This window comes from Podarcis liolepis (genome assembly GCF_965112155.1).
Source record: "Podarcis liolepis genome assembly, chromosome: 1".
Taxonomy (NCBI): domain Eukaryota; kingdom Metazoa; phylum Chordata; class Lepidosauria; order Squamata; family Lacertidae; genus Podarcis; species Podarcis liolepis.
Window position 1 is genome coordinate 42,828,774 of NC_139554.1, and position 15,936 is coordinate 42,844,709.

Genomic DNA, 15,936 nt, shown 5'->3' on the forward strand with positions numbered 1-15,936 from the left:
GCAGCCACTGAGTCCAAACCTCTTCAGCCTGCTGTGAATACAAGGTCTAGACTACTACCCTGAGTGGACCGCCGCACCGCCCCTCAAAATCTACCAACAACCCAGATGATGTTAGACTACAACTCCCATCATCCCTGAGCTCTGGCCATGCTGGCTAGGGTTGATGGGAGTTGTAGTTCAACAACATCTGGCTACCCACAGGTTGAGAAAGGCTGCCTCATAACTTTTGAAAGGGGCGGGGCGGGGCTTAAGAGGAAGGCACGCGTAGGCCCCGCCCCGCTACAATCCGCTAACGAGCCCCAGCCGACGGACGAGCGCCAAACCCGGGGAAGGGAGCATGCGCGCTGAAGGCCTCCGCCCTTCCGAGACGTCGCTACGCGCGTGCGCGTCGGTTGCGTCACGCAGTGGCGGGCTCGTCTGAATCCGGAACGGTGACAGAGGGACCGTAGTGTGTGAGCGGAGGTGAGTCCGTGGGCCGCTCCTTCCGTTCGCCCTCGCGGGACGAAGAAACGGCCTTTCTCCGCCATCCCCCCTCCGAATGGCGTCCGTCGTTGTTGGGTCACTGAAAGGCCCAGGGAGCGGGGCGAGAGTTGGGCTCGGGCTTCCCGGCCTACCTGAAAGAGAGGCTAAGGAATAAGAAGCTGCTCGTGAGGCCTCCTGTTCTGGCGGCCTCCGTATGCTTTTGCCTCTGCTGCGCTACCTTGTTTGCTTATTGCGGTTTATACGCCGCCTTTCTTCCCCGAGCAGCCCAGGGAAAGCGCAGTTAACAAAGCAAAAACACCCTGAAACGATTTAGGCGCTCTAAAAACAGAGGCAAGGTTAAAAACAAACACGTGAAAGCAGTTACAGTTGAAAACTGTTACGTGGCAGTTCGCCAATAAAATGTGAATACAAAATGTGGGAAGGTGGGTTAAGCGCAAGCCTCTACTCCAAAGCGAGTGAGCGAACCTCTCTGTTGTTACAGTAGTGGTGGTAGCGTCCTGTGTGACCATAAAGTTGTAGCAGTAAGATGAAATCGTTGTTTACAAAAAAATCGCATCACTGAAGTTGCATAACTCTTGCATTAGGTACTTCCTGTTTTGATAGGAGGATTGACTGATGTGCGCCATGGCCATGCAATTGCAACGTGAGGAAGATGAAAGTCTGGAAACATCAACAGAGGAGGGACGCTTTGGTCCTCAGCCCATTTCACGGCTAGAGGTATGTGACCAATGGGGAACTTAAGGTTATAAAATGCACGCTTGAGATTAAATGTCTAAAGTGGCCCAAACTTTCTGTAACTGAATCTTTAAAATGTTAAAGTATAAGATTCATTGCAATTGCTCATATCATTTTTAATAAAATATACACAGGGACAGATATACACAGCAATACGTACCTCAGAGACCTGCTTTTTGCCAATGACAGCTTTATTAAAACTTTACTGAAAGTTGTTTATCTGATCAGTCTATGAAGGAATGAAAATACAGCAATTTTAAAATCAATTGTATCCAACTCTAAAATGTAATGTTTTTAGAAGCAATATTTTGCATGAATTGAGATCGTTAACACTTAAAGCAGAACCTCATGTGTGTCTACTGCACCTGTTGAGTTCAATGCTACTTACTGCCAGAGAAGTACAAAATTATGTTAAAATGTGATAAGCTGCAACTAAAGTGATTTATTCAAGAATCTAATGTTTCATACTGAATAATATATATTGTCTTGTATAGCAATGTGGTATTAATGCCAATGATGTGAAGAAGTTAGAAGAAGCTGGATTTCACACAGTTGAAGCTGTTGCCTATGCACCAAAGAAGGAATTGCTCAATATTAAAGGCATAAGTGAAGCTAAAGCAGATAAAATCCTGGTAATTATACTTAACGCTGTTATAATGTATATATATTGTTTTCAAGAGGCTATGGGAATACAATGCTCTTTGAAAGTTTTTCAAGTAAGAGATGAATGCATACTTTTTCTAAGTCTTATTATAGTATAGTTTGGAATAAACAATCCTAGCAACAAAAAGAGTGGGAGTTTTAATATAAGGATGCAGCTGTTTATTACTCAGTCTTTTGATCTTACCGTGTTTCTCAGGCAGAAGCAGCAAAATTGGTACCAATGGGATTCACCACAGCAACAGAGTTTCATCAGCAGAGGTCAGAGATCATTCAAATCACGACTGGGTCCAAAGAACTTGATAAGCTGCTTCAAGGTATATATCTTGGTGTAACCCTTGATTTCTTTAACGTAATTTTATCACACATTACAAATACAAAACCAAATATAGAATAGTTGCTATAGGCATACATATAAAATGCATATTTAAGTGTTTATGGGCTGCCTTTCAGGGCATAGCCTTCATAAGTTGGTGTAGAGAGCTAGCTAATATATATAAAGGTACATTATAAAGATCATAACAAACACTCAGGCAGCAGCTTAAAAAGTAAGATATGCACATAGCTCACTTATATAGCTTCAAAGTGCTATGTAGGCTGGATCCTTATAGACTTTTCACCTGAGAGTACATCCTGTTGAAATCAATTGAGCTTCTGAGTAAACATGCCTCCTTAAAGACTAGAGAGATCTGTATCCCTGCTTCACAAAACATTTTTAATTGGTTCATTATACATTACATTCCATAGCTGGGAAACCAGTTCAAAAATAATTTCAATAGTAACTTCACAAAGAAATGTACGTCTAGCTCCTGAATAGTACTAAATACTTTTTCTTCCCATTTTATTATTAAAAAGTGGCTGTTATATAATTTACCTGAGTAAAGTAAAGTAAAGTAAAGTAAAGAACTTTAATCTAAATTCTGTCCTCAAGAGTTCTGTGATACTCTGATATCTGCTGTTTATATGATTATTGATAAGAATCTGAAGTATGTTGCATTTCTTTCTTGTAAAGGAGGAATAGAAACTGGGTCTATTACGGAGATGTTTGGCGAATTCCGCACGGGAAAGACTCAGTTGTGTCTCACATTGGCAGTAACCTGCCAGGTAAGTGGCTTACATAAGTACTGGACAAAAAAATTAAACTTTTCCCCTCTGTTTCATGCATTTTTTAATGAATTGAAGTATAATTTGGACAATTAGAAAGACAATGCATGAGATCTTGTGATACTGAAGGCTGAGCTAGACATTTAGCAGACCTAGATTTGAAACTTTAGGCACCCCTGCAAAGAGATGGGAGGAAGTGCAGTCTGCAGAAAGAGAATGCTTGATTAACTCTTCTTAAAACTTCTGTTCACTGTGATGTGACAAATGCATCCAGCACACTTTTAGATAAAGCAGCTGATAGGAATGAGGATTATAGCGGAACGCACCCTTCCCTCACTTCCTTGCAGTGTTTCCTAATCACAGAAACTTCCAGGTCTTGATCTTTCTTCAAATGGATAGTTCAGCTTTCAACTTCCAGGATAAGCACACCCTAACACTATTCCTATCCCCTGAAGATGATACCTCTCAAATAAGGGTTGTGGGGCAGGGCTTCTTAACCAATTTTAATCAATGTGTGAGTTTACCTGGATAAGTCTGTCCCATAAGTTTTGTTAAATAGCTTATTTAAGGTTGAAAATTGACTGTTCATATATTGGGTTTATTTTTTATTTGCAGCTTTGTCATCCTCTAATGTTTCCCTTAGACTCGCCTCTCATATGCGTTCATCTTCTAATATACCTTTTTCCTCACTATCTTTCTCACTGTCCTTGTAAAAAAAAAATCTAAGCATTGCTGGCAAAATCATCAATCTTTACTTTTGTCTCCCAGATGTTCTAGAATTGCAGACATGTTTTTTCCCCTGTTCCTGCATGATCCTGAGATCAGTTGAACATATTAAGCTGTATGCACATTATAGAAAGATGCTCTTAGATTTAAGTTTCCCAGAGATCAAAATGTTGTTGTGACTAACTGGATTCCCACCCTTTTTTTGTTAGCTCCCTGTTGATCGAGGCGGTGCTGAAGGGAAGGCCATGTACATTGACACAGAGGGCACATTTCGTCCAGAGCGATTGCTTGCTGTGGCTGAGAGGTCTGTTGGAATAATTGGTGTTGCATCCAGAATTCTGTAGAAGATTGTATAACAATACTGCCATCTACTGACAGTTGATGAAATAAATGCATGGTACTTGGTATCAAGTCCATAGTGAACTTGACTTATTGTTAAACATTTCCCACTGAAAGTGACATATCATTTGCTCGGGTCAAACCTGTTTAATAGATTTTTATTCCATTTTTCAGATGAATCTCCTCACAAAGGGACAAGCATAACACTAACAATACAAAAGCACAATTTAAAACTTTTATAACATCTCAGAACATTACAAATAGCCACTACATTAAAACCAGTCAACCCAGCACAGTCATATAAACAGAATTAATTAGATTAAATGTGAGAATATGCTATTTGAAAAGAAAACTATTTGAAAAGTCACACAGATTTGGCTACATGCTTCTACAAAAATGGACTTGGAGAAGTGATAGTTATATTAATTAACATGGTAGTTACATTGCTTCCCAGGCAAACTTGAAAAGCTTGAGTTTTCTTTAAAGTGGATTGAATAAAAGTGCACATTGTAAGCTTGAATGCAACAAAGCAGAGAAATCTGACAAAATTATCTCTGGTACGTCACTTGCAGAGAGCAGCAGGAAGGGTAAAGCTATTTCAATATAAAGGGTAAAGCTATTCAATATAAGTGGAACATATAACATGGAAGTACTTTTTTTAAAAGCAAAGTTTGCTTTATTAAGAGTTCTTTTTATCCAAAGTACAATATGGTTGAAGTGGGGGGTGGGGTGGGGAGAAGTAGCAATAGATACTCTTTGTCAAGCAAGCTTTGATTAGATTTATTTAAAAGGTGTCTTATAATGCCTCCCGCTTTGTTAGACAGAATCACATTCTCTTTGTTTGGTTTATTTCCTAGGTATGGCTTATCCGGCAGTGATGTGCTTGATAATGTGGCATATGCACGAGGATTTAACACAGACCATCAGACCCAGCTTCTTTACCAAGCATCTGCTATGATGACTGAATCAAGGTAACCTCAGTAGAGGGGACTGACTTTATTCTTTAAGAAAGTGTATCTGCTAAGCCCAACTCCAACTGACAGAGCAGAAGAATACCATGGTAAAGGCAATGACCAATTTACTTGCAACTGCACACATCGCGGCAACCCGGATATGGCCAGAAGAGGGGGTGGGGTGGGCTTATGTGTCCTGCCAACACACACAGGGCTCAGGAATGTAACCCCCATTCAAATTCGCCATTGCCTGTAGTATCAGAAGCTGCTGATTGGGGCTGAACTAATGGTGTTGAGTAGAACTAATAGAATTGCACTCTCACCATCCAGATGCAGACCTTAGTCGTGTACCACTCAAGGTTGTGTTTCTATTTTAAAAGAGGGTAGGGTCCAGACTAGAATGGGTCTAAGGCAGAGGTTTTCAACCTTTTTGAGTCCACAGCTCCCTTGACCAACTACATTTGTTCTGTGGTGCCCCAGTGGGCCTCAGGAGCCCACTTATATCAACCCTTGCCTGCAGAGCTAGCAGACCCTCACCGCTTTTCAAACACCCTCTCTTGTGGAGTGTTGCCTCAGCCTCCTCTCTTGTCTCCTCTCCTTGGGAGTCCTCTGGACAGTCACTGCTGCCGCCCCCACCCCAAAGAGAGGTACTTCCTCTCACTGCCCCACAGGGGCTTGGGACTTGTCTGTCCATTCCCAACAGCAAGGGCTGGCAAACTGGCTGGCTGGGCTCCCTAGTCTGCTTGCTTGCTTACTCCAAGGCTAACTCAGCTCCTGGCAACCAGCACCCCGACCAGCCCCAGAGGCACCACCTGGGGGGAGCTTGTAGCCAGGGCTGCTGCAACAAACAGCTGTGCAAGCCTTTGGGAGGCAGAGACGCGATAGGGCATCCCACAGCACCCCTGACCATCATTCAAGGCATCCCAAGGTGCAGTGGCACACTGGTTGAAAACCACTGGTCTAAGAAATCAGTTGAGGGCCCTCTGGAACAGCATAGAAAGTAGTACTGGGGCTGCATGAGGAAAGGGGGAGAATTGGCAAAATCCAGCTGGATAACCAATTTTCTTCGCAAATGAAAGAAGTTGTTTATTATCCAATAACAAAGTTAGCTGGCAAACAAAACTTTTAGAATAACTAAGAACCAAAGCAGTTTCTAGTAAATAAGATTATTGAAGGAATACTTTGGTGGAGACACACAGTTATTGAACTCCCTCTCCCTAAAATGGAGCTTCACCAGTGTTCTCCTTCTCTGCCCCCATTTTTCTTTGACATGTAACTGCATCTATTTTTTAAGCTGGCTTTTAAGATCTGATCTGCATTTCTTCTTAAACCTAGTGTATTTGTTCTATTTTTATTGCTCTGATTTATTAATATTGTTTCCATTTTTAATTAAGTGATTTTTACTCTGGTTTTATTTTATTTTTGTTGTAAGATGCTTTGGTTATAAATAGAAGAGTACAGTCTGTTGGGAAACTGCCAGGGAGATAGTGTCCATCATGAGCCCCCAAGCCGGAGTTCTGGACGATCCATCGGCCTCCCGTAGACAGGCAGATCCAGCAGTTAGCGACACGAAGCCTCTGGAAATTCCTAGCCACATTCCAGGGCTGGGTGTACACTGTTTATCAGCAGAAACACAGCCAAAAGCTTGCACCGCAGAAGAGCATAATTTTCAGACTTTATTAGCGTTTAACAGAACAAAAGAAAACGTGACCGTTCTGTGTCAGCATCTTCGGCCAACTGAGAAAACGAAAGGAATCTCAGCAAGAACATAAACATCCTGTGACTAGGACATGCGCAGACTCTGTTACTCACAAAGCCTGCTCCCTTTAAGGTGGAACGGAAATATCCTAACATCCTCCCCCTTTCCGTGTAACCTGTTGTACCTGTGGTTCACTCAATTGCAACCTTTGTACATAAACCTTATGTTGTTCTTTGTTAACAACCTTAGACAACAGATCAGCAGGAATTTCATTTCCTGCCATGTAGGACACCTGAATCAGTCCTTTCTGAATACACTCTCTTGCACGATGTAGCTTAATCTGCAAGTACTTGGTTCTCTGCTTGCAACTCTCAGAGTTCAGCAAAGCCAAACACGATCTATTGTCTTGATACACTTGTATAGGACATTTCACAGACACCCTGATGTCCTTAAACAGTTGCATCAACCATTCACAATCCATGAGTGAAAATGACAGAGCATTGAGTTCTGCTTCACAGGAACTTAGGCTCACTGTTGTCTGCTTCTTGCACAACCAGTCAAACAGGCAGTGGTTGTACATGTAGCATACTCCAGAAGTGCTTGTACCATCCGTGGTGTCACTTCCAAAACTAGCATCTGCAAAGATTTCAAGACCTCCAGTCTTCTGACTGGTGAACCTCAGCCTGTAGTGCATAGTCCCTTTCAAATAGCGGGCTATGCGCTTCAGAGCTTTCCAATCCTGAACCGTAGGATTGTTGGCATGTCTGCTAAGCAGATTACAGCTTACAGCTATGTCAGGTCTTGAACATCTGGCAATGAAATTCAGCTTGCCTAGAATGCATCTGTACAGCGTTGTGTCAGAAAACGCTTCAGCAGTACTGTCTACCTGGTAACCTGTCACCATCGGTGTGTCTGCTGGGTTTGCATCAACCAAATTCAACCTGGTTAATACATCAGCAATTTTCTGTGTTTGGTGTACCAGAAAATTACCTGCTTGGTCCTTCTCCACCTGCAGAGAAAGATAGTTGGATACCTCACCAAGATCCTTCATGTCAAAGTGCTCCTTCAGCTGAGCTAGGGTGCTTTGGTAAAAAGCCTGATTCTTCCAAAACATCAGAAGATCATCAACAAAACATAAACAATACAGTTTGTTTTGCCCCTCCTCTTTGACAAACACACATGGATCAGCTTTGCCCTGGTGAAAACCTAGAGAAAGCAATGTCTCAGTGAGTTTTGTGTTCCAACACCTGGCACTCTGCTTGAGACCATATAAGGATTTCCGCAGTTTACAGACCATTCCCTTCTGTATCTGCATCCCATCAGGTGGAAGCATGAACAGCTGTTCATTCAAAATCCCATACAAAAAAGCTGTATTAATGTCGTGGTGGGAAACATGCAGTTTCTCCTCCGCAGCGACCTTGAGCATCAGCCGAATGCTCTCATATTTGACTGTGGGGGAGTAGGTCTCGTGGTAATCCTGTCCTGGTACCTGTGAAAAACCTCTGGCAACCAATCTGGCTTTGTGTCTGACTACCTTGCCATTCTGGTCTGTCTTGGCCTTGAAGACCCATTTGCTGCCAACCAGTCTCATTCCTGGGACTACCGGTACCAATTCCCAAGTTTGGTTCCTGTTCAAGGAATCAACTTCAGCCTTCATGGCATTAAGCCAAGGCTCAGCATCTTTAGAGGTTAACTCCTGAACCTCTTTGAAGCTTGAAGGTTCCCACACCTTCTCTGAGCTACTAAGTACAGCAGTTGCTGTCTTAGCAAACTCATCAGCATACCTCTTTGGAGGTCTGCCCTTGGTCGCCCTTTCAGATCTACGTACTAGACGCAAGTCTTCTGGACTCATCTCCTCTTTCTTAGGAGAAAAGTGACCAATGGTGAACAGTGGTTCCTCCAGTTCATTGTCAGACGCATCGGATGGTCTGACTGAGGCCTTTGCGCTCTGGTAGTCTGCTGTGTCATCACTTTCACTGACATCAGCAGCAGCGCCGCCCACTGAACTGGAATCCGAACTCTGATCATCATCATCATCCTCATCATCATCCTCATCCTCATCATCATCAGCAGCTTCCTCAGCTTTAGCTGCTTGCTTGACATCACCTTCATCCTCCTCTGGGTAACTCTGGAAAATTCCCACATTTTCCCCCCACTTAGGATTGTACTCAACACTCCTTGTGAACTTAATGGACTTAGAGTCAGTCATCCATACCCTGTATGCACCTTTTTCGTACCCCATGAACAAACCATGTGCCCCACGCTTCCCAAGCTTGTTGGTTTGTTGTGTGCGTACCCACATGTCCGAACCAAAAATTCTCATGTGTTTGGTGTTGGGTTTCTTGCCAAACATCTTCTCATAGGGGGTACAACCTATGGGTGATGACAATCTGCGATTATAACTGTAAACCAGATTCCCCAAAGCTTCCCCCCAAAACTTATCAGGGAGATTGGCATCATGCAACAAGGTTTTGATTCCTTGCAGCAATGTTTGATTTGCTCTCTCCGCAAGCCCATTCATCCATGGTGATCTGGGCGTTGACATGTCATGCTGGATTCCCTTCTCAGTCAGGAAAGCTTCAAACTGCTGAGAAGTAAACTCCCCGCCCCGATCAGTAAACAAACAAGAAATACGTTTACTGTGCACATTCTCCAACCAAGCACAGAATTCCTTAAACTTTGGAAACGCTTGCGATTTCTGTTCGAGCAAATACACATGAATGTACCTAGAAAAAGAATCAATCAGAATCATGAAGTACCTTGCTCCTCCTATAGAGGGCGCTAGTGGACCAACCAGGTCCGCATGCACTAGCTGGTAGGGCTTGGAAGCCTGCCTGCTAGACTCCTTGCCTTTTGGAGCAACCTTCACCTTGTTCTCTGCACAAGATACACATTTCATGTGAAATTTACAAGGTTTGATGTTCAAACCTTCAACCACCTCTGGCATCTTGGCCAGTGCCTTCCAAGAGAGGTGACCAAACCTTCGATGCGCATCATGAATGCAACCTGCATGAAGAACTTTGTTAGTTTGTGCAACACAACAAGAATCAGCATTAGAAACAATAGCAGTGTCATCATAAGTTATATGGAACAAACCATCCATAAACTTTGCATGCAAATAGTCCTCTTTGCCTTTACTGATGACACAGACGCTCCTCTTGAAGGAAATCTGAAAACCACGCCCAGTAAGCTGTGGGACGCTCAACAAGTTGCTCGCCGCTCCTGGAACATAAAGTACACCGCTGATGGTTGTGTGCAGACTTGCAAGTTTCACAGTCCCTTCTCCTGCAATCTGCAACGTCCTTCCATCAGCCAGGTGGATCTCACCTTCCTGAGGCTTGAAGGAGATAAAGAGATGGCGATCCTTCGAAATGTGGCGCGTGCAGCCTGAATCCACAACAAAGCTGCCTTTTGCTGTTGGAGCAGTCTTTACAGCAAGCAAACCCTTGTTTCGCAGCTTGCCCCCCTGCTGCTCCTGGCCAGCAGACTTGCCTTTAGCCTTTGGTGAAGCTGTGCCAGCAAGCAAAACCTTGCTTTCCACTGACGTGGGCTTTTGCAGCTCGCCCCCCTGCTTCTGGCCATCTGCAGACGTGCCTTTAGCCTTTGGTGAAGCTGTGCCAGTAAACAACGCTTTGTTTTTCCCTTGCGCGGGCTCTTCACCCTCCCTCTGCTCCTGGCCATCTGTAGGCATCTGTTTACCTTTGCCTTTCCGGCCTCTGCAAAGGCGATGACCTTGGTTCTCACGAGAACCAGAGCTCTCAGCTGCCGACTCCTTGGCTCCCCCTGGAGGCTGGAATGCTGCCTGGGATGACGTGACGGTCAGCTCCCCCTGCAGCTTGCAACTGGTGCCCTCAGCATCCCTGCACTCATTTGCAGTCAAACTCTGGGCTGGGATTATTGGCTTGTGAGCTTCTTTTAAAGCAGACCACATTGCACGTGCAGTGGTGTTGCCAGCCAGCGTCTTAATTTCCTCAAGAGATACGGATAAGACTATTACGTCAATGGCTTTCGAATTCTGGCCTTTCCATCTCTCTGTCAGAGGAACTGGGGGGGGCTCACTCACGACATGCCATACCCCAAACTGACGCAGTAAACTCTCACACCATTTTGCCCAGGGTTCATAATTCTGCCCATCCAACTTAGGACACGGAGCAGTTTCAGAAGCTTGGAAAAATTCCATTTCCAGCTTTTTGCTTTAGCCGTGAGTCTCTCTATGCCTTCAAAGACTCCTTATCTTGGCAGCCATTAATCACGAAGCCTTTCTGGCTCGGCTCCCAGGCCAATTAAGCCTTGCCGTAGATCAAAGAGGTAAAACAGAAAAGCCAAATGCCTCCCTCATTTCTTTCGCTTTTCCCACCTTCATACCTCTCAAACGCAGTCTGTTGCAGCTTTACTCTCCTGTAGGTGCCGTGAATCTGGGCCCGAAACCTTGTTGTTGGGAAACTGCCAGGGAGATAGTGTCCATCATGAGCCCCCAAGCCGGAGTTCTGGACGATCCATCGGCCTCCCGTAGACAGGCAGATCCAGCAGTTAGCGACACGAAGCCTCTGGAAATTCCTAGCCACATTCCAGGGCTGGGTGTACACTGTTTATCAGCAGAAACACAGCCAAAAGCTTGCACCGCAGAAGAGCATAATTTTCAGACTTTATTAGCGTTTAACAGAACAAAAGAAAACGTGACCGTTCTGTGTCAGCATCTTCGGCCAACTGAGAAAACGAAAGGAATCTCAGCAAGAACATAAACATCCTGTGACTAGGACATGCGCAGACTCTGTTACTCACAAAGCCTGCTCCCTTTAAATAAGGGTAAATACAAAGTTAGAAAGCTGTTTTTATGGGGGGAATACTTAATAACACTTACATTTGCTTTCTAAATAACTATTTTAACTAAGTGGCTCACTTGCGCAAAAAACCTCTTCTCATGCAAATGCGATTCCCTTTACCCACCCCCCAATCACCACCTCACCTTTTCCAGAGGGTTGGGGGACTCAGGAGCAAATTGCTGGTGGAGGAAGAGGAAGTCCCAACACATCCATTAGTGTGGCACTGGATCTCACAGAACTTACTGTATTTAGTTAAAATAGTTCTTTAGAACGTTGCCAGCTGATTTGTCAGTAAGCCACATTCTAAGCAGCAAAATAGATAACACCCCTTACTACCACTGACAAAATGAATTCCAAGTTGGCCGTTTCCTTCTCTCCCAAATATTTCATGGAACAATGATACCTTTTTTACAGAAGGAAAACTACGGGTATTGATCCTGATATTGCTTAGCCAATTACAAGAAATTGTTTCATCTTTTATAGTTTTAAAGTAGTATTACCGTGAGGGAAGATGATGGGTTGTCATCAATAAGAATTTCTGCCAAACAGTAAGGTTTTAGAATTTAGTGAATACAAAGAGAGAAAACAAGATGGCAATTGAGCTTGAGTTTGTTTCAACCAAATATGATTTTAGGTAAAGATCGTGTGGTTACAGATACATCTGTTCTCTGACAGATAAATTAGTTGTTCCATTGAATTTGCTTAAGACAGGCCAAGCTGCACACAAAAGTAAGATTAATCTCTTCCAGCCAGGAGTGGAAATCTATGCATAGTAATGCCCACCTGTTGCATTCTTTCAGGTATGCTTTGCTGATAGTGGACAGTGCTACAGCCCTTTACCGGACAGATTACTCTGGCCGTGGTGAACTGTCAGCCAGACAGATGCATTTGGCCAGATTTCTACGTATGTTGCTTCGAATTGCAGATGAGGTAAATTAATAATCTGACCTACCTGTCATTTTTGTTCCAGTTGCAAAGTTCAGGGCAAGTGTTTCTGGACACGCTTATACTAGTGAATAGGAACAGACCAGAGAAATTAAAAATGATCACATGTTTCTTTTCTATGGCAGTTTGGTGTGGCAGTAGTAATCACGAACCAGGTGGTAGCACAAGTAGATGGAGCTGCAATGTTTGCTGCAGATCCCAAGAAACCTATTGGAGGAAATATCATTGCACATGCTTCAACAACTAGGTAAAATGTCAATTTATTAGTCTCTTGTCTGCATTACTTTTTCAGGTCATCCTTTGACCAAGTGTGAAATGTTTATATGGTTGGAGGTCTATATGTGGAGTAGTAGTTTCATTCTTGGAGCAAGAACAGGTTTTGTTCTTCAGGCAGAATTCGAAAGTTGATATGATCATCATTTTCAGTTTGTGCCCTAGCTCAAAGCAGCTGACAGCTTTAACAAAATGTAAGATACATTGAAACATGATGGCTTAAAGGTATAAAGATACAAATTCCTAAAAATGGCCAGATTTGTATCAAGTGTACCTTAAAAAAACAAGTTCCCGAGCTCAAGGATAGCCAGAATAGAGTGACTTTGTGCCAACCAGCCATCTCAATAGGTTTATAGAGGACATCAGCTGAGAACTGGTTGATGGACAGTTGTGATAGGAAAATAAGGGAGGGGCACACTCTTCAAACAGTGTTGGGTCTGTTAAATTGATTTATGGTGAAACTTGATAGTAGGGATTGTGAATAGTAGTAGAGATGCAGTGTGAACTAGAAGCACTGGCGGTCATGTGCTTCCAGTAACCCTTTCTCATCAGTAGGTGGCCTGTGTTAGTCTTTTCTCACTATGTCTCTAAAACAGCTTTCAGAGAGCACTTTGCAGATATAGCCTCAAGGTTATGAAGAAAGAAAAGCGGTTGCTGAGTGTGAATGTGATAGAAAGGCCTCACAGTTGACTTGCCAGGTGGTATTGGTGAAGGCGTTTATGAGAAATTAATATAAACATAAATGCAATTATCACTAGGAAGTTGCTCCACCATGCCACCTGATGCAAGCTAGGGTGGTCCTATGATTTGGAAGCAAACAGGGCCACCCAAAATGAAAGTAATGGTTTTTGCATTCTTGAGGCAACTCCCTAGGTATGCAGAAGTATATTAGTTTGCCAATTAAAAGCAATATTTGTAAACATAAACCAATGAACAGTTTTCAGGGCCTATAGAATGTTAAGGGCAATTGAATTCTGAAAGTGACCATTGAAATAGATACAAGTAAAAGAAAAATGGAGGGAAGGAATTGGTCTGCTTCAGCCCTTAGGACTGCAGGAGGAGAATATATGTCACTAAAAAGGGAAGCAAGGCAAAAGAACATCTACACCACACCCTGCCAATCTCATTCCCCAGAACCCCTCAGCAATAAAACACTGGTTTCATGCTGGCTGCTAGCCTTGAACCAGAGTGCTTCAGCACATTATAGCGCAACAAGAGAAGGTTTCAGAAAAGTGGAGGAGAAAGAAAGTGTCCTTTTTCCTTTTACACATCATGAAAGCCCCCAACCCGCCACCCTAAAGCACTATGAGGTTCCTGTTCCAGGCTGGAGGAGTTCTCCTGTAAGTGGCTGGAGATGCACTGTAACAGTCTACTGTGAATCCCCATTTGCGTGTCTGAGGGTTGGGAGGAGCTACCTTTCATGGTCTCCTTAACTGTCCTGTTCCAAAATAACTTCTGATTAAGTTATTATGAAGCAGGCTAGCTGACCAGGGAGCAGTGAGACACAAACTGCTGTGGATTATTGAATATGATAAGACTGCACAGTTGGATGTTGCGTCATATATCAATCTCTACTTGAAAGATAAAATTTGCATGTTGAATGTAACTCAGCATTTGTACATGCCTGCACATTGCCCCCTCACCTAACTGCCTGTGGAAAGAAAGAATTGTCCCCCGTTCTCTTTTCTAGCCTTAAGTTCTAGTAGACTGTACATCAGGTTGCTTCACCCTCTCAAAGGGGAAATTAATAGACCTGAGTCTATAGACCTCGATTCCTGTTGTTCCTCTGTGTGAGAGAGTACTGCTCAGTTGGAGGGGGGGGAGGAAGGAAGTAGAGAACAAGGAATTCTCACAACTCAGCAGGTGACTTGTTATATTAATAGTCGTACCTGTTTGTTTGCCTGCCTGCTTGCCTTCCCACTCAGAAAGGAATGCTGCAACCATTTTCAACCTGCTGTGAGAATAAGCTCTTTGCCTCACTTACCCATTCTCACCCCCTTAATTCACAATAATTTATCACAGGTGGGGAGAATTAACTTGTACATAATTGATCTGGAGTCGCATGGCTGCTAAGTATTTTTACTTTAAATAGATAAACAGTTGCAATTGAATAAATGCATTAATTTCTTCCTGCCAGGCTGTACTTGAGAAAAGGTCGGGGTGAAACTAGAATATGCAAAATCTATGATTCGCCTTGCCTCCCTGAAGCAGAAGCCATGTTTGCTATTAATCCTGATGGAATAGGAGATGCTAAAGACTGAAGAATACCATATTTCAATTTGCAAGAAGAGAGTGGTCAAAAAAGGCTCTCCTTTCCATATGATCCTTCAAGACGATTCTTCCACCATAGCTTTAGGCTTCAGACTGCCAGAGAAAGCTTCCATACACTATACTTGGACTGACTACTCCTGCTGGTGTTGCTGCAACTAGTTGCAAAACAAACCTCAAGGACTGTTTGTCCTGCTGACCCACATCTGATGTTTGTCGGCGTGATGGATCCCTCCATTGTTTAATACAGTAATGTGGTGAGAAACAACTTAAACATTTACAAAATGTGTGCAAAGCTTATGGATACAGAAAGTATGAAATACTGAACATTTCCTGGTTATAGTGACTGATGCCAAAGCAGAATGGAACAAGTATGTTCAGTAAAGGAGATTTGCTTATCCTAAAATTCAGGCAGCTGCCAGTTCAGATTAGAGGCTTTTTAATAAAGGCATTAGCAGAGAACCTGTTTGAACTGATAGCTCTACATCTTTAGAACAGAAACTGAAATTAAATTTTTTTTTATTACACTGTTTGCACTGCTGTAAATTGAGATGCTATTTGCATCAACCCAGAAAAGCTTGGCATCTTTCTATGTAACAGCGTTGCTGAGATGTGCTCTGCATCTTTATCTTCCGCCTGTAAATACTTTCTAGACAATTTGATTTAATTAAAGTTAATCATACACATCTAGCAGTTTGGCTTTAGCAATGGGTGCCTGTTGTGTTCTTACTCTTATTCATTGCTCTGTGGCAAACACAAATGTACAGGAAAGCATATTTAAACTCCTGTAAGCCCCAACTAATATGGCCTAACAGTCAGGGAAGATGGGAAGTGTAGTTCAACAGTATCTGGAGAGCACCATGTTGGCAACCTCTGACATAGATTACATGTGGATCCCAATGAAAGAATAATGTAGGCAGAGTTTGTT

At 43.1% G+C, this 15,936-nt stretch overlaps 1 protein-coding gene across 2 annotated transcripts; it reads left to right on the forward strand.

The window, feature by feature from the left end:
- The first annotated feature begins 331 nt into the window (after positions 1 to 331).
- On the forward strand, positions 332 to 15,698 carry RAD51 (RAD51 recombinase). 2 transcript variants are annotated; one of them, XM_083509631.1, is made up of 10 exons: positions 332 to 462; positions 1,087 to 1,200; positions 1,713 to 1,850; positions 2,078 to 2,195; positions 2,891 to 2,982; positions 3,918 to 4,012; positions 4,905 to 5,018; positions 12,323 to 12,452; positions 12,593 to 12,714; positions 14,878 to 15,698. In XM_083509631.1, the coding sequence occupies exons 2-10, from the start codon at positions 1,099 to 1,101 to the stop codon at positions 14,999 to 15,001; spliced, it is 1,035 nt and encodes a 344-aa protein (XP_083365757.1). In that variant the 5' UTR covers positions 332 to 462; positions 1,087 to 1,098; the 3' UTR covers positions 15,002 to 15,698. The 2 variants fall into 2 exon arrangements, with proteins under 2 accessions (XP_083365757.1, XP_083365756.1); XM_083509630.1 differs by having other exon boundaries at positions 339 to 462; positions 1,068 to 1,200.
- The last annotated feature ends 238 nt before the right edge of the window (positions 15,699 to 15,936 follow it).